Here is an 18,545-nt window from a genome sequence, read left to right on the forward strand (position 1 = left end):
TCTCTCCTTTTGAGAAGGGTTCTCCGGGAAATCATTATGGGTGGGCTCCTTTGATAGTGCTGTGGCTTAAGAGAAAAGCATCCTCCAAAATTACTCTTTAATTGGGAAGTCAAGAGACTATCAATTCCATCTTGGCGCTTCCGTTTGTAATTGATAATCGTGTACATTTAACTAACTTGTTATTTAACAGGGCCTCGTAGTTTTAATTCATCAGGCGGGCGATGATTCTTCTTTCAGAGGAGGTAATTGGGAGGTTGTCCGAGGGCACTGCCGGCAGCGCAGAGATGAAGCCGAGGCGGTAACGTGGCAGCCCCGCGGTGCTGCCAATGCCGTATCCCAGCGTTTGTGTCCTCGCCTCTCTGCTCTCTAGTAACCGCCTTCATCGTGAGGCACTGTAGTCCAGTAATCAGGTTGGCTTTTGTCAGGGACTGTTTAACAAAGTTTCACTCTCATGTGTTGCTGATATATTAAGGAGAAGAAAAAAAAGCCATTTTTTCCCCTCCATATAAAGTTAAAATGAACAATTAAGATCCAGTTTGGGTTTTATTCATCTATGCTGTTTCAAACGTGCAAGCATCTCATGTAAGGGCATGTAACTAAACGTCCTCCTGTCCAGGCTGCCTCAAGGTGGCAATACTAAGTTCGGTCTGGAATCCAGACTAAATGCTTGCTAGCACTGAAGTGAAGAGGTTGACTGCAGGGCCCTTGGGACTGCTCCAGACCTACACAGTGTCAGTTTTTCTTTTTGATTACAAAGCTTTATGGTCTTGAGTTCCTTTCCAGAGTCATTATCACATCTGTCACTGTCATTGCTGTCAGTGACCAAGGATGTTTTTAATGGAGTGATGCAATCCAGACTATAATACTTGCTGAAATCTGCTATACACAGTGCAAACACACTGTAGGGCAGGTGCTGCAATTATTAATAACTCCCTCTGATAGCATATATAGGCCTTCTATTTGGTTTTAATGTAATTTATTTAGAGTTATTTCTTCAGCAATTAAAATTGTTTTGGAGGGATTTTTTTTTTTTTTTGAAATGATGCAAATTTGCTTGCTAGAATCCTTCTCTCCTGGAAATGAGGCATGCATCTCCTGGGCTTCCTTTCACTCACACACAAATGAACCGCTAATTAGAAAGATGAAATTGCTGCGAGAGGTGAAACCTTCCAGTTGGCCAAAGAGAAGATTGTGGATTAATCCATGTGAAGCTGAGGGCTTGACTAAAACTGCTGTTCAACCTTCTGGTGCTAATGAGACTTGTGTGTCTGCCCTTCGCAAAGCTCAATGTGTGTCTTACAGCTCATGTGTGGAGACCCGAAGTGGGGCTCGCTCTTACAAGGCACTTCTTGCTTTCATCTTTGCTAATGACTTTTGGAACTGATCCTCAGCAATCCCTGTGAGGTGTCAGCAGCTTCTAGCATTGGCTGCGCAAGGCGCTTTGCTCTTTATGGACCACTTTTGTCCATGAAGCATCTTGAGAGGCGTATGGATGTTCAGAAAATTGCCGACTGTGATTTGGAGAGTTGTTTGGCTTGTGTACCCCATACTACCATTTTGTAGCCGTTCCTTGTTGGTATTAAGGTACTTGTGATCCTAATATCCATGTAAAGAAGGAAATAACTATCTGCATCCCTCTGAAATAGAGGCACGAAGAGGCTTGCTCAATGTCATCTTGGAGCACAAAGTCCAGTTTGGAGTTGCTTGTCCGCGCACTATTTGAGCTGCTGAGGAGGAGCCCCGTGGAGGGCCCGATGCGAGTCCCTCATCCTCTAACGCAGCTCRCTGCAGTCATCAAGAATATGTGCATTGAAAATAAAGCAAAGGCAAGTGTTTTTAAGAGTGGTTCCTCATGTTTGCAGGCAGCCGCCGCATCGTGGATGTGATGGATGTGAACACCCAGAGAGGAGTGGAAATGAGCATGTCTCAGTTTGTGAGGTACTACGAAACGCCAGAGGCCCAGCGTGAAAAACTCTACAACGTCATCAGCCTGGAGTTCAGTCACACAAAGCTGGAGAACATCGTCAAGCGCCCCAACGTGGTAAGAGAGCCCTGTGGTGATGGGCTTTGTTTCTAGCTTCTTTCCAATCACCTGTAGCTTTAGCAGGAATAAACTTGGGGATGCAGGGTGCACACTTTAAATCCAATGAGCTGAAGCAGCTCTAACTCCCATCCGTTTAGTGCTGGGATCTCCTTTTTATCTTAGCAGAAAGCTGGTCCCCTTGACAGTGGAACTTAACTTACAGGAATTAGGTATCTGATGAGCTCTTAATTATACGATTTGCACAGCTACCCAGCTCCTCTGAAGGTATTTAAGGGAAATTGCACCCAAAATTAAATATCTGTCCGTTGCCTTTTGATGGTTTTGTAAGTGTTAATGTGCAAATGCAACCTAATGCAAAATAACAATAGAGATATTTTTTAATGGAAAATATAAAGAATAAAGATTAGCTAATAATACATTAAAAGAGCAGTCTAAATCTGTGGCTTGCTGAGGATGGAGGTTATGGATAATCTCCAAAAGTGTCTATAGGTGGAGGGGAGGAAACTTAAAGCTATTAGGAGAAAGCTTAAATTCCTTATATATGGACTCTCCTAGCCACTGGAAAATGTAAGAGGGGTTATGAATCAAATTGAAAACACGTGTATTAAATATAGAAATTTAAACATAATTAAATGAGCATGATTACTACAGTAGAGTCGGGGGGGAAAAAAAAAAGTGGGTAGATTTGCATGGATTTTTGGGGKGTGCAGAACTCTGATTTTGTTACCCAGGGGAGTCAGCTGATGAAACCATGACACTGTTAATAAAGGTCATTYCATTCCTGTGCTCCAGCACTTCACCCTGCTTACTCCTAAACACTATCCTGATGACGCTACCCATTCTTTCACAGGGGCACCTCTGGCCTCTGCAGACAATGTAAACACCACACGCCTGAACAGGTCAAAAATAGATTGGAGAAGAGTTACTTGCAGAACTAATCCTTAAATAAGCATTTGTATCCTGTTAAGCACATGTTGCAAACGAGCCATGCCGTGCATTTTTAGCAGTTGGTGCAGGTTTTTGCTGTCATTGAGACCCTAGCTGGCAGTTGGGAAGTGCCCTGGGGAGTTTCTGGTGGATGTTCAGCTGATGCTGGGCTTCCCAAGCAAATCTTGCTCAGCAAGCTTCTGAAACACCTGTGCACATTTCCTGGACTCCAAGCAGTGGAAAATGCATTTAGGCATCTCTTTTTACTTGTAAATGAATATTTCTTTTTTTTTAAATGAGCAATATTTTGCTTACCGAAGGAGACATTGGCATCCCTATTAGATGAGGGGTAGAAGAGAGGAGGCCAGTAACTGAGAGGAAGTCCAGAACATGAAGTCTGATCCTGGCACCGTATTTGTAGTAGAGAGGCCTCTCGGGGCTGCAGAGCTTTTCAGTCCGCGTGAAACTGAAATACTCTATTCATGTTCCTTATTKCATAAAGGGTGTGGGATGGGGTATCAGAATGTGGGAATTATGTCAGAATCTGGTCAGTAGCCGCCAGTTTGGTGTCCTGTGGACCCAACTACCATGCACACCCTTGGCCAGTGCGGCTGGACGTCCCGGGGCGGCTCCGGTGGCCGCGAGGGGCTTCATGGGGTACCAGATCACGGCCTTGCTCCTGTATCTGCTGGCCACGTTACCGCTCCCCTTGCCCCATTTCACAGGGCTGTGAGTTACCAGCAGTACCTGGTGTAGACAGGAGCAGAGAGGGCCAATCTGCAYGAATTTCACGTGTTAAGGGCAGTTTGAGGAAGATCCCCTGGGATATAAACCACAAGGCTGGCTCCCCCAATGTCCTTGAGTGTCCCCTTAGAGGAATTAGCAGTCAGGAGCTGATGGAAGTGCAGCCCGTGACTCCAGTGGCCTTCTCTGTTCCTGCTGCAGACTATGCCTAGGTTAAGGCTTGGAGTCCTTATTGACCCTTGAGTGGAGGTTCATTCCTGTCGCCGTTCCCTGAGCTGGCTCGGGATGTACAGCCACGCTGTGGCCAAGTGCAGCACTACAGCCGCCCTCACGGGGCTCCTGCTGTTTTCCCAACATTGAAACTTGGTACGAGACCTGCTTGCATTCCAGCAAGGACAGTTATGGACATCTAGCACAAACTCCTTCATTACACAGACCAAAGAAGGAGTCACGAGCTTGTTCCTGCTCTTATTTTAAGGGACAGAGATGCTCGTCCATGCTTTAGGACCCAGTACAGGACCCGTGTCACAGCATCTCTCAATAGTCTTTGGCTCCYTTCTCCTCTTCGCTTTGCTGTGGTGTCATTCTCCGAGCTCAGCTTCCACTGTTTGCTCCTGCCCATGCTTTCCAAAGTTTGGCTTTTAGACAAGGACTTAGGTGAATTTTATACCCAAGCAGTACTGTAAGGGAAGCGCTTAGTAGGCAGTAACGTCATTACTCAAATCAAAATTTGRCCAGAAAAATAGAGTTCATCTTCCTTGAAATGTAAAGTATTGGAACAATCTCATCTCTTGTGTTTGTGTTCATTAATGCCTTTTCTAGAATGTTAGCTACAAAACTGCATTTGAATACAGACTAACAGGTGATAGTGTAAGTGCTCACAGGTGCCTCTCGCCAGAATTTGCATCCAGTTAAACTGGCTACAAAGCTCTTCTTGCTCTGGTTGGTGGAGTTGTGTCCAACAGGAGTGTGTCCTATCATGTGCTTAGTGACTAACAGGTGGTTTTGATGGGGATTTCAGGTGGACCTAGTCGACTGGGTGGATAATATGTGGCCACAGCACTTGAAAGAGAGCCAGACGGATGCGACCAATGCCATTTCAGAGATGAAATACCCCAAAGTGAAAAAGTAAGTTTGCTTAAGTCTTTAAAAAGCTCTCCTTTTGACCTCTTGGCTTAATTCCTTTCAGGCTCAAAAGCTAGTAGAAAAGCAGATATTGATTTATTTATTTGTGAGCAGGAAGGGGGCTTGATGTGACTGACCTGCTTGAGCTGTGTAATGCCAATGAGCTGCTCCTGGTCTTAAAGAAATCAGTTTTATGTTTGAGAACTTTATAATGGACCTTTCATGTCCTAAGGTCTGTCGGTGATAACTTCAAGAGAGGAACATTCTGCCTTTTTAATCTAAAAACTCATTTTAAAAGTTATCAACACATTTTATTCTCTTTTTATTGAGAATTAATCAATCCAAAGTTTGAGATTCATTGAATACAAACAATCTTTAATCAAATCCCTTTGAAAAATGCCTTTCTATTTTTCAGTTTTGAGCAGTTCTCTTTGTTCTGAAAAAGGCAGACTACCTCTGACCTTGAGCAGTAGATTCTTTAAAAGTACTACCCAAAGAAATTGCTTCACAGGATGCAGATATGTCATACAAAATAATCAAAGTCTTTCTTCTATAGGCTGGGTTCAAATCCTTCCTGGGTTCAATCTGATAATAGCTGCAAAGTTGTTAGCTGAGGGGCATTTTGTGGAATGAACTTGAACACATAAATCCATTTTTAATAGCTTGATGTCTCCACAGAAAACTCTGTCTCTGGCCTTTGTGCCAACTTATTTTCCTGTTGACTTGTTGGGCAGCAAGATCAAAGATTGGGCTTGCTCTGTAGAGAGGGATTTTTGTGTTTTAGAGGACTTAGTTTGGGTAAATTTGAGACAYAAGGACAATTTGCCCTGCTTCTGCCTGTCTTGGATCTAGTCTGYGGATGAGTATAACCTCACTTTTCCTTCTGTCTAGATATCTGACTTGTAGTCATTTTTATATGGTATTGAAAATACATATATGTGTGTATGTGTGTATATATATATATATATAAAGAGGTGGAGAAGGCTGGTTTATGGCACTGACAGTACAAACTCTTATCAGTCTAAAGAGGCAGCAAATGCTCAGTGCATAAGGGATGCTGATAGCTTGGGAGCATGTACTCACTGTGCAGGGTCAGGGCACAGCTCCATRGGCTTGTCCAGTTTAAACCTGAACTTCTTGAGAGATTACCTTTCTGCATYTTCAGAAATTAAGACTGACYCTCTTCTGTATAAATGTTAGTCTTGACTATTGTCTGAGTACCCGGAGGGCAATGAGCCCTTATTAAGGAGATGGTGTTCAATGGTGGAGCTAAATGTCAGGGCTGTCACTGGTTCATGCTGCCTGTCATTCTGTGCACAACACCAATACTCATATTCCTTATTGCTGATTGTTGTTCCTCAGAAATGGGATTTTCATCCCTTTTTGGTTGTTCACGTTCTCATAATGCTAAGAGTTTGCAGGATGCRATACCCACCGTTAGCGTGTTCCCTGCAAACAAAAAGCACTCCAGCGAAAGCAGTGTGGTTTTGCAGACACAGATGGCATTACCAGACACAAATGTCTGTCTTGGCTACTGTACGTCAAGTTCCGTGCTGGGAATGAAGTTAGGGAACGTTCCATCTGCTGTGCCCGTTCCGTTACCAGGAGCACTACAGGCACCGGAGACCGTCCTGGCTTTCACTTGGGCTTGCACTATTAACTTTAAAAAGAAAAAAAAAAAATGTAATGAGGTTATCTTTTGTCTGTGAGTAGATGACTACTTGCCCAATAGGAGCTCTAGAAAACGGAATAGGGAAATGATTTAAATCAAAAATATGTTAAACTTGCAGAGTATTACCTCTTAATTTTACAGAGTGAGATAACGTGAGAAATGAAGGGCCTGACTCCTGGGATTGTAGCGTGGCAAACTTCGAACTGATGCAAGTTGGCATTGCCCCTGAAAGAGAGCCCCGTGTCCGTGTTGTTCCGTCCCCTTTGCTAGGAGGCTCCCAGGCCGGCTTTTTTTCCATCCTTGGAGCTAGAACCTRTCATAGTGCAGTATGAGCTGGGCAGAGGGGCCTGCTCCGCATGGAAAAGGATGCGGAAACATGTGGACCTCTCAGGCCATCCAGACCCTCGTGTAGGTGCCCGTGTCCCAGGAAGGACAGGAAAGGACAGTGCAGGAGAGCGGGAGGCTCAGGGCRCTGGGTCCATGGGCCCGTATTGCCCCATATTCAGACACGACACCATGCATGGGGTGAGCTCATTGCCACCCAGAGCAGGAAGCCTCACCTCTCCTCTCCCCTCTCRCATGCCCCGGTGTAAGTTTGTATTTATTTACCTTGTGTTTATCTATTTCCCCTGTGTTAATGCCAGCATTTGTCACGCCCATCTGTGAGCCGATTTAGCTTGCTCTTCCCTTCCCCCTCCCAAAGACAAATCAAACCTGTGACTTTCTATCAGATTAGTGAGGTAAATCAGCTCAGCCAGGGGATTGATGAGCAGGGTGGCCCGAGGGAGGGCACTGCGCCGTGAGCCAGTGCAAATGCGAAAGGTGGAGCTGCCTCGAGCCTGAGCCCCGCGTTGAGGGGTTAGCTTGTTGGGTCACCTCAGACGCCTGCAGTGCTGCAGTCCTAAAGGTAGGAAACTGTGAGAAAAGGAAATTGGGTTTAGAACTGCTTCCTTCCTTCAACGTGCACCTTTTTCTTTGTTTTTTTATTTTACTCACCAAACGGCTCACACTTAGTTCTTTGTTTAAAATCAAGCTGGATTGAAACAACTTGCACAGCTGAACCAGAACCAAGCCCCAAAAGCACTAGTTTGGTTTCTCGTTTTCAGGTTAGATAGCCCTGCTGAAATGATAGGGCTCCTCCCTGGCTCTTTGAGAGTCTCACAAGGCTAAGAACGTAAAACCTATTTGCAGAGCAGTGGCAGCTGTGCTGCGATACAGTGGCTACAGGAAGAGTAACAGGTATTTCTAATAACTTGATATAAGTTTGCATTATGGAACAAGTGAAAACTAAAGCCGCAGTTACCGTAGCACCTTTTTTTCTCTCTCTTAAAAAGTTCTATTATTTAACATATCTAAGCACTGCTGTAACAGATCTTAGCATCATTGTCATCCTCTAGTTAAGAAGGACCTTATCCTTGCATGAAACATCTGCCTGTCCACAAAAGGCTGCTGCTCTGTTCCCATCCCCTGTGTAACAGCTAGCCCTGGTTTTCCTCTATTAGGCTGTAATTCAGCCATCCCWTTCTTTCTATTCATTCCTTCACTAAAGAGGCAGGGATTTAGGCAGGTGCTGAAATGCTTTGCTGCTCTGTGGTCTCCTTAGAAGCTGGGGCTGTGGCCCCGGAGACAGAAATGGCTCTTGGAATGGATGGATCCCAGTCATGCCAGGTGCTCCTATGCAATTTGCATCTCACTTGTGAATTGCTTTTGATGCAAAACTGCTATAAAAATGCATTAAGTGCTAGGAAACTAGACCAATAAGAAAACATGCTCATTCCAACTTATTAGATAAGAGAGCAGATAAAATCTGATGGCTTTGAGCTGATGCGCTAGGCTCAGATGCTCATTTGCACGTGGCTTGGGGAGCTTGCAGTGTCACACGTYCAGCTGCAGATAAGGCCCAGCATTTAACAAAGGTGTTTGTGCTGAGCCCAGAGCTAGAAAGCCGAGTTGCGGGGAAGAAATAACGAGCTGGGTTCCCACAGACACYGCGATGTTGCTCTGTTTGTGGACGTGGTTGTGGGGCAGGCAGGCCAATCCYGCTATGGAGAGGGGGATCACCTGGCTTGGCTGCGACCACCTGCTTGGCAATTAAAGATTTCAATTAAAAAAAGAGGCTCCTTAGTTCTTGAAGTTCGAAGGGAGCCTTTCCAGCCGAGCAGCTGGAGCAGCCAGGTTTGCAGGCACCTTGAAGCGGTAGCTGGGTGCAGCTCAACCTGTCCTCCGGGAGGGCTGTTCCTGCCCAAATCCCATTGCAGGGAGGCAAATAACCGGCTGCCCGCGAGGTCCCCGTGCGTGTCCCTGAGGGTTGCTGGCAGTTCTGGTGCACGGCGGTGCCACTTGCTCGTGTGGCTCCCGGCTCTGGTGTTTGGGGACAGGGCCTGGCCGGCGGCACCCAAGGTCGCCCTGAGCCGATGGCCACGGGTTCCTTGGCGCTCGGGTTCCCTGGCACTCGCCCTCCCTGCGGAGAGGCCTCAGGGCAGTCCTGGCACTGCTGCCTCATGCGCTGGGGTGGATTCAGTTTCAGCCTGGGGGCTTTCAAGCAACCGCCGCGGCTCCGGAGGAAGGAAGCGGCCACGATACCTTCCTCATTGGCCCAGGCGGCAGCCGGGAGCCTCTGCCGGGCTCTGGGAGCGGTTTGGGGGCCAAGCCTGGTGCCGGGGGAGCCCCTGCGATGCCAGAGGGAGCGAGAGCCCCACGGCAGGCAGGGGACGAGGGTAACGCCGCCCGCCCGCGCGCCGCCTTTGTCTGCCGCTTGCTCCTGCGGGCAGCGGAGCCGCGCGGCCGCCGCACCGGCCCTGCTCCCCCTTCGCCTCCTCTCCTGCTGCGCCTGCTCTTTATCCTCGGGGGGATCTCTGTGGTGGCTCCTCCCTGCAAGTTTGCAGGTTGCTCCATGTTTCTTCCCATCCTTTCCCAACTAGCAATTTCCCCACTTTTTTTAAGGAAAAGAGGGGGGGTGCGGAGCCCCCCTAACCCTATACACCACAGATSCTTCCCCTGAAACAACAGGGCATCGACTTGAGCAATCTCAGACGAGAGGGAAGGCAGACGCAGCTGGGCAGCAGGGAAGGGGTCCCCGTGGGTACAGGCAGCCGTGTGGCAGACGCCCTGTGCGAGGGACACCCGTGGGGCTACTGTGGTAGCTGTAGTGAGGAGGAAATCACAACGTGGGGCATCTTCTGCAGCCACCAGCGCTGTGAGCATCACCGCAGCGGCCTCGCATCACCCATCGTGGCCCAGCCGTGCACGGAGGTTTTCCTTTTCTTTCAGCACCCCCCCTTTTTTTTTTTTTTGATTTTTTTTTTTATGTTTTATTGCTTTGTTTTGGAAAAGTCTTTAAAAAAAAAATATTTGTGCCCTTACCGCAAGCAGCCGCACGGCCCGTGTGACTGCGGAGCGCGGCGCAAGAGGCAGCGGCAGAGGTCAGTGCAAAGGCGCTGTGCCCGGCACTGCTCATGGTGGGCAGTGCAGGGCTAAACCCTCCCATTCATTCTTTTTTTCCCCCCCTTTCCACACATTTTGGAGGTTTTTTATTTGCCCCCGTATGTGGCTCTTTCCGTAAATGCACCTTTCTCGCAGTGGCGTTGAAGGGAGTTGCAGGAAATCGGAGGGAAGCGAGGCAAACGCAGGAGTAAATTTTGAGCACTTGGGATTTGATGAGGAATTTAATGCTGGTGTTTCCTCTCTCAACAGAAACAAATCAGCGGCTTTGAGGTAAGGTTATTGGTTGTAAAGCRTGAAATAAAACATGGACTAATGTGTGGCCGCTTAGGCTCTACTGGAATATCTCCATGCAAAGGGGTCGTTTTGGGTGGGAATCACTGCCTTAGCCAAATTTTGCTAATGTGATTTATTTCATATCTGACCTTTTGGAAACCCAAAATAATGGGTTTGTAAGGATTTTATTTTTCACTTTAAATAACCCAAACTAATAGCGAACTGCTGCCCACCCATGCTACATGCACAGGCGTTGCACGTAGCTTTTTGTTATATTAGCAGTTATTCAACGTGGGACTCCCTCCTGACTGTAGGAGAAGCACCTTCCTTTCCAGCCTTGTTTTATTGTCCCCCGTTCCCATCCGACCGGAAACCAGCGGCATCTCAGCAGAGAAAACAGAGGACGAAATAAATAGAAAGAAAAGGWATTTGAGAGGCAAGGACTCGTATTTTGAAAGGAGCCATATTGCGAGCGCGGGCAGCAGCGTGGCCAGCGGTGATTTTGGTGTTTTTCCCCTGTTTTCCCTGGGCGCCGCGTGGCCGGGGGCGCAGGGGCGGCGGGCGCGCGCTGCACCGCGCTGCGGCGGGCGCAGGACGGCGGCCGGGCGCAGCGCTGCCCGCGTTGCTTAGCACCCGCCGCGGCTCTGATTTGCCAGCCTGCCGCAGACACATGGTGAGGTCCTCGCCAGCCTATCATCTAGAGGGACTTTTGCACGCCGGCTGCATACTGCTCAGCTCCCCTACCTGAATGTGATGAGAAAAAGACACACTTACATGAAAACGTTTTTTTTTTTTCCTATTTTTTTTCCCCTCCCCTCTGCAAATCCCTTTCTGGTGCTGTTCCATAACCGCCCCCCTCTTTCTCTTCCCCCCCAAAAAGCCATGAAACGGCGACCGGAACAAGGAAAAGAGGTTAGTGGGTTAAGTGGCGTGTGTTTCCTGCGTTCGCCAAGGTGCCTGCAGCGCGGAGGGCGGCTGCGCTTCGGCCATTAGTTACGGCTGGGGGCTGGAGATCCGCGCGGCGAGGCGGGCGCTCCCAGCACGGCTCACCGCAAGCTGCTTGGAAAACAGGAATCGAGAAGGCATTAACAAAAAATACGGTGGATTTGGTACTTTGCAGTGCTGCCAGCTGGTGCCTTTATGGTGKTTTTTTTTTTGATGTAGGAATGGCTAGAGATGTGGCAAAACTGAATTCATTTGCTGAATTGAGGTTTCTGTCGCCCAATTCTTGCATTAGCAGCAAGTAGGTAATAAACACCGAGGAAGATATATGAAGAAATGAGATTTTTTCAAAACTTTGGTCTTTGAAGCAATTTGTGTACAACTTTGGTGAAGGTTATGTCTCGTGAGCGGTGACGGAGAGCATTAAACAGATCACCCTGGGGGTAGGCAATGGCATAAGAAATATTTCTGAAGATGCAACTTTTACTGTTTTTCCTTTCTTTAACTCTGAAAGCTTTCCTTCCAGGTGTGGGAACAGCAAGCTCAAACTCAGAGATGCATATTTTCCAGCAGAAACCTAATTAGAGTTGCTTCATGAGGCAAAAAATAGTACAATAAATGCAAAAACTTAATACGTGGAGGTGCTATCGCTGTTGAAGTTACATCTGCACATCAAGACATGAAAAATACTGTTTCGGACTGATTTGTTTCTGTTCTCCGCTGTGTTTTCAGGTACTGTTTGATGAGTGTGAAAGGATGCTTCACTGATTTCCATATTGATTTCGGTGGCACTTCAGTGTGGTATCACGTTTTCCGTGGGGGGAAGGTAGGTGAACCTTGCTGTTTGATATTTTTATTTCTTGCTGTTTGGTATTTTGATTTCTCTGCACCTCGTATGGGGAAAGAGGAGCTGCTTTCATTCTCTGCATCATCATTATTATTGTTTTCCTTTTGCTGGGCAGTGATGGGTCTGTTTCACTTAGCTTTGTTGTTGTACTTAGTTTGCTGAACTAGAAGGGCACCCTTCCCCTAATGAAAGAAGCAAATAATTTATTCACATAATTTATTTAAAATACTTGACGTGTCCTTTGGTGGCGGTTTCGGGCTCGCTGCTGCTGCGAGGTGTGGGAAGTGTCTTGCGGCACGTACGTGGCTGCGTGTACCCTTGTCGGGTCAGAGTGCCCTCAGAAGTCTCCTCTGGAGCTTCTCAGTTTCCCCAGAGATTCCAAGTTCCTTTATTGGGTACTCATGTACACCTGAATGGAAACAGTGCAGGATACGGAAATATTAAAATATACGTCATATACGGCTACACTCAGGAACTTGTTTTAGATTRCTGTTCCCATTTATAGTGCTCGTAGGGTATGGTAGACATGGAAATAAATACAACGGATTGATCATCTCTGGGGAATGAGTATTGTCCGCCTGTATGTCYGGTGGAGGTGTAGCCTGCCAACACACAGTTTTCGACTGAAAATAGACCCTGTGGAAGCATCTTCTGAATAAGAGGTTTCATGGAAGCGATATGACAGCTGACAGTTATCTTGCCACTTCAAGCATATCTTCTTATTGCTGCTGCTGTGGGCCTCTGCACACAGCACCTGCAAAACACGTATTTTATGCAGAAAATAAATGGTGCTGTATTTATTTCTTTGACATACGATAGACTTGTTGGAACTTCTCAACTATTTTAAATTTTGTTTACTATYGGTAAGAGTTAAATCTTTGTTTTATTTTTAGATCTTCTGGCTGATTCCGCCTACTCTGCAGAATCTAGAACTTTATGAAGAATGGGTCCTCTCAGGAAAGCAAAGTGATATCTTCCTGGGAGACAGGGTGGAGCGATGCCAAAGAATTGAGCTGAAACAAGGCTATACGTTCTTCATTCCTTCAGGTATCTCTTGTTAATTAGCTGCCTTTGCTATCACTGGGATTGTGCTTCACTAACAGTTCTTGCCTGTAACACAAAACTTTGTGTTTAAACCCCTCGTTGGCCTCTCTATTCGCAGTGCCAAAAGATAGGCCAGGCCTGAATTTCCTGGGAATTGTACCATACAACGTGATAGAAATGTACTGGTGATAAAGCGTGTGCAGTGATCCGCTGTTGGGTGCCAGAGAAAGACAGAGAGGACTTGGATCTCAGGGACTGTCAGTTGAGAACTTCTTACCAGAATTGCTACAAATTTTTAACTGTTTGGGTGGTGGGTTTTTTTTTTTTTTCAGTAATCTTTGGCATTCTTAGAAAAAATATCTTTTTCTTTTTAAGTGCTGTAAGTGATCTTAAATATATTTGACTGTTCAATGAGCAGAGTCGTGACCTCTTCTGGCAGGTTTCACCCGTTCAGTAACCTTCCTTGCCTCTGCCTGTAAACAGAGGTGGTCTTGGCCCCATCGCAGACTCCAGGGGCGACTGGAGGTGCTGTGCTGGGCGACTCTGCTCCCTCAGGAGGCCCTTGGGGGAACGACTGTATCTGATGGCAGTAACCTGTCAGTACTTTGGCTGGAGACGGGGCTGGATGTCTCGCAGGAGCCCGGCCACGCTTTGGTTTTGCTCCATTGCCCACCTCAGTGGCTCTGTTGCATCATTCAGGCTGCTCCTGCAGAGCAACCTAACGGCTGCTCTTTTGAGGGTTGGTGGCCTCAGCCCTTCTCTCTGGCCTGAATTGGATTAAGGATCACGCAGGCACTAACACTCTTCATTTAAGATAATATGAGGCTTTGCTCTCTATTATGGAACTGTAAGTCTGTTTATATGCTATAGTGCCTTGCCTTTGTCTAGTTGAACGTACCTGGGCAATAAATACTGGTAGCCTCTTTCCTTGATAGAGGGACATGTTGGTGGTTCTCCAGCTTCCAAAATTACTCTGTGGAGATAGATTTTGGATTTGGGGTTTATGGTTTGTTTGTTTGTTTTGTTAATTTGGAGGCAGAGGGAATGCAGGGTCACAAGAAGGCAGTGATGATGTTCTTGCTGACTAGGAAGCCTAGTTGGTGTCAGCTGAAAGGCCTAAACTTTCTCATTTGATGACTGTTTGGTAAGAGCCAGGCTGCGAGGTGACAGGCAAAACGACTGTGAGGGTGGAGGAGCTAATCCAGGAAAGGAATTAGATCTTCCCTTGCAGCGGGTCGGAGTGTGCCGTAACTGTCTGCACTGGCTGTGTGAATGTGCTGTTTGCTTAGACCCTGTAACTGCCTCTGCTTGTCCACGTGCCCTCCCTTGCGAGCAGCCTCCTACGAGCGACGCTTCCCTTGGGATCCCATGGGCTGGGGAGCTTCTGCAGGCACGAACTCAACGTGGTGCCCATGGGCACAAGCTCCATGTGCACAAATGGCAGCAAAGGGGCTCCTTGCCGTATTATAAAGGCATATATGAATAACTTCTCCTAAGTCCGTCCTATGGATTCCAGACTTCCTGCTCTGCTGTGTTTTGTCAGAAGCAAAAATCTCATCCATGTGACAAGCTGGGCTCTGGGTGGCCCCTTAGGACTTCTCCAAAGGAGTGCTGCACCCTCCCGCTTTGCCGCTTCCCAGCGGGGAGTCGAGGATGACCAGCTCTGCTGAAGGCTGTGTTGAACTGATGGAATCCGCTAGGAACCTGCCCTTTCCTGTTCTCCAAGCTTCTGAACTGATGCCACCATTTAACTGTTGACTGAGAGATGTCCCGCTCAGTGCCCGGCACCCACCCGCGGCGGCGCAGCCCAGCGAGGCGCTCACGAGAGGCAGGAGCTGCAGTAATTGCCTGTGTCAACCAGCGATGCTTTTCTGTCAGCGTCTGACTCCTGTTTCCCTTGGATCTGAGACGTGTCCTTGTGCAGGAAACCCTTAATAGGGAGTGCTGCGACCCTGTGGTATCTGTGCTGTCTCTGTCATCACAAGCACTTTTTAATCCATCCCATGGTTGGGTGTTGACGCAGATGACGTTTGGCCAAGGTGACTCTTGGTGCTCCGATGCCACGGGCAGCAGCTGTGGCACATCTGTCTGCTCCAGCTGCCCGGTAGAAGGGAAGTGGTGCACAAAGAGAGCTCTTCTCCCTCCAGGTGTAAGCTGTGATGCTCCAGCAGAGGAGGAGCACAACCTCAGTGCTCACCCGCTGTCTTCGCAGAGGAACAACCACGTTTTATCAGTCACAATCAAACCTGGGGCTTGTCTGCTGTTCTTTGTGCTGTAACTTTCTTCTCTCCAGTGATGGCTTGCAGGGAGGATGTGTGGAATGAAGTTTGTGGTGGTGGTTGTGCAGAAGAGACTTACAAATCTCCTATCAGTGTGTGAGGGACCTACCAAGCCAGTGTTTGGGCAGAAAACCTCAGATTTCTGCAGTTTGGGGTTTCTGTGGCCACTTGTGTGGGACTTGCAGCCACTTTCTTCTTCACTGATTGCTCCTCTGCAGCCTGTTTGAAATACTGCTCACTAAGTTAATGCAAAAGTCCTACTCAGGTTTGGAGTATACTTAGTGCTTGCCCTTTTACTTCAAATTAAAGTATTTTTCTCCTTTTGCAGCTGGAACCTTTCTCTCTCTCCCCTTGCCCTTCACCTGCAGGTCTCATCTTTGTGCTCTGTAAACCATCTTTTACTTTTATCCTTGCATTAATTTTTCTGGTGGTGCTTTATACACTGCCTTTCCTTCTCATCTTGATGTTCTGACCAGCACCTCGGTTTCTCTTGGGTACTCCTAAGCTTTACTGTTGCCTAAACCCAAGTTCAAAACTAAACATGTGCAGAATGGGAGCTTCATCCCATTCCAGTCCACTTATTCCTTTGAGAGAGAGATCTCTAGGCAAAAGTTGAGGAAAGGTCCCCGAAAGCAGATCGTTTATGTGTGTGTTTTTATGCTTGGTGTGGACTCTTGTGTCTAAAATTCAAGAGTGTTTGCAAGATCTGGAGAGGCAGAAACAGGCCAGCTAGTAGCCTGTTGTGGATAACCTGTCTTGCAGTGTGCTCGGCTCCCTCGTTAGTGCTGTGAAGTCAGAGTCTTGTGACTGTGGGCCTGGAAAAGCTGAACCCAGCAGGTGCTGATGCTGTTGCCTGCTAGAATATGGGTAAATGTGGATTTTCTTCTCCTTCTGCGAGGACCAGATAGGGCGAGTGGCTGTCACCTGGACGTGGCAGCTCTGCCTCCCTTCGGGCTCGTCTTGCTGCGCTCTGTTACGTAACAGCCGCCGTTCACCTCCCTGCCAGTGTGAGCTCCTGGTTTTACTTGATTTTTTTTAATGTTTTTCTTTTTATTATTATTGTTGTTGTTATTTGTAATGCTCTTTGGGGCCTTTCATAGGGAAAGATGCTATTATAATCTCTTTAATTTCTGGGAAATTAAGGAGCCCCAGTCTAACCACGTTTCCATTGTTCTGCGATGGTTACTGTGTTAACGTGGGACTGCTCCAAAGTTCCTGTTTTCAGTCAAATCCTGAAATAAGGACTTTTCCATGATAAATGTTTTGGGGAAAAGTGAACAAAAAAAAAAGATGTTTTATGCCAGGTTCTAGGCAGTGATTTGGAAGGGTTTGGGGTACTTAACCCCTGGGCAGGCGGCATGTGATCAGTGGGGTTCTGCTTCTTTCGAGCGTGTGGTCCTAGGTTGCCTCTGCGGTGCTGGTCGTTATGCGATGAAATATTCTGTAGAAGGGCCACAAGCAGCACATAGCCCTTGTCCCAAGGGGAAGGACAGGTTATTAAAATCAGGGCGAATGTTTTGCAGGGAGCTGCACGGGGCTGCGGAGCTGCCCAGCTATTTCCGGCTGCTCTCTGCGCTTCCCGGTGCAGGATTTCCCCGTGGCACTAATGGAAGCGCCTGCSTGGGAACCTTTAGGGACCCAGCGACGGAGAGGAGCCGAGAGGAGGGTTTTTGCCTTGAGTGTCTGCTCTCTGATGGAAGGTGACAGCTTCTGTGCTGTTCCTCTACAGTGCTCTACTTAATCCTGAGCAAATGAAGGTCCTGAAGGAAACGTACAGCTATGTGTGGGGAGAGGGTTTCGGGGGAGGAATTTTCTCCAGATTTTGCTGGTTGAGGCTTTATACTGTAAACAAAACCAAGGTGGTTCATATGGAAAGGTGCCAGTGTGGGGGAGAAGAGGCGAGGGCTAATTTGGAGCTGGTTTACGTGGCTAAGTGGCCCCGGGAGTAGYCGTGTGTACGTGCAGAGGATGCTGCTGTCGCGCGGGCGGCTCCGCGGGTCTGTCCGTGATGCAGTGCGGAGCTTCCCGCCTGTGTGCAGGGCCCTCCCAGCCAGGAGCCACGCACTGGGCGGGCTGCTGCCTCTGACGTGGGGGCCCTGAATCCCAGYGGGGTCCCTGAATCCCGGTCGGATCCCTGAATCCCAGTCAGATACCTTTCCGCATCCCTGGCACCAGCCAGCCTGCTTGTGCTGTAGGACAACGGTGCCCAACTCTGCTGCTACTGGGTTTAGTATTTAGTTCCAAGCAGATGAGCTGTCTCATTTYTGATTTTTTTTGATGAATTGGGTTACTTTGCACCTCAGTGCATCATCTGAAAGTTATGAAGACTCAGATAGCATCAATTAGGAGATCCAAGGTGTGCTTATAGTCTTGGAGAGCAGAATATTCATAGCRGTTCGTTTGCTGAAAGCAACTTAATGATGTAAGATTGAGAGTTGCCATAGCACTTGTATTAAGGAGGACAAATTGCTTTTTTATTTTTACTTTTAAGATATAAACTTGATGTATCCTTGATCTATTCAGCTGTACACGCTCTTATGACAGAACCAATCCTCTTCTGAAATGAGAGAAATTGTCTTGTTTTTCTGTCAGTGCCCACTGTAGGATTATCTTAGTCATTTATTTTGATTTTTATTTTTGATAAATATATATATATGTATTTTTAAACCACAGATTGCTGTGGCATTGCAGGAAAGTGTTTGTTCTCTATATCATAAAGCAAAGTATCTGCTCAGTTAGTAGTGGATGCAGATACACCACAGGCTTGGTTTGGAGTTTGCCATCTGCCCCATAGCCTKATAGTTAATATTCTCTTTATTATTCTCAGTGGAGTGACTGCATCGTTGATGATACAGTCGGAATTTTACAAGCCTTTGAAAAATTCTCACAAGTTTGCAATGTTTAATGATACTTGTTTCATAAAATTCTACAGAATAATGAGATTATATCTTTCTTTTAACTGTTCAGAAAAGCTTTTGTTATTGTTAATTTTACCTTCTTGATTTCCTTGTGATGATAGCATCTAAATATTCAAGTGCATCTTAGGAATAATTCTTTGCTGTACATCACATGAGGGAATTTCTGGCCATTGCGAATAACATTCCTGCTCCGTGTTGGCTTCGCTTCCTGGAGTAGGATTGTTTTGGGAAAGAAAAAAGTAACTGATCACCAAGAACTGAAATAAAATAGATCAACTCTGGGGGA

The 18,545-nt window shown here is 47.1% G+C and overlaps 1 protein-coding gene across 1 annotated transcript in view; it reads left to right on the forward strand.

Moving 5' to 3' along the window:
• LOC112949404 (lysine-specific demethylase 2B-like) overlaps window positions 1-18,545 on the forward strand; it is a gene marked incomplete at its 3' end in the record, with an annotated part of 52,448 nt that overhangs the window by 21,811 nt on the left and 12,092 nt on the right. The window contains exons 5-8 of the mRNA XM_026041798.1: window positions 1,863-2,041; window positions 4,737-4,843; window positions 11,904-11,997; window positions 12,912-13,065. Coding sequence (XP_025897583.1) covers window positions 1,863-2,041; window positions 4,737-4,843; window positions 11,904-11,997; window positions 12,912-13,065 — 534 coding nt within the window. The remainder of the gene's footprint in view (window positions 1-1,862; window positions 2,042-4,736; window positions 4,844-11,903; window positions 11,998-12,911; window positions 13,066-18,545) is intronic.

This window comes from Nothoprocta perdicaria, unplaced genomic scaffold (assembly GCF_003342845.1).
Source record: "Nothoprocta perdicaria isolate Ctin4 unplaced genomic scaffold, notPer1 scaffold_294, whole genome shotgun sequence".
In the NCBI taxonomy this organism is placed as follows: Eukaryota; Metazoa; Chordata; class Aves; order Tinamiformes; family Tinamidae; genus Nothoprocta; species Nothoprocta perdicaria.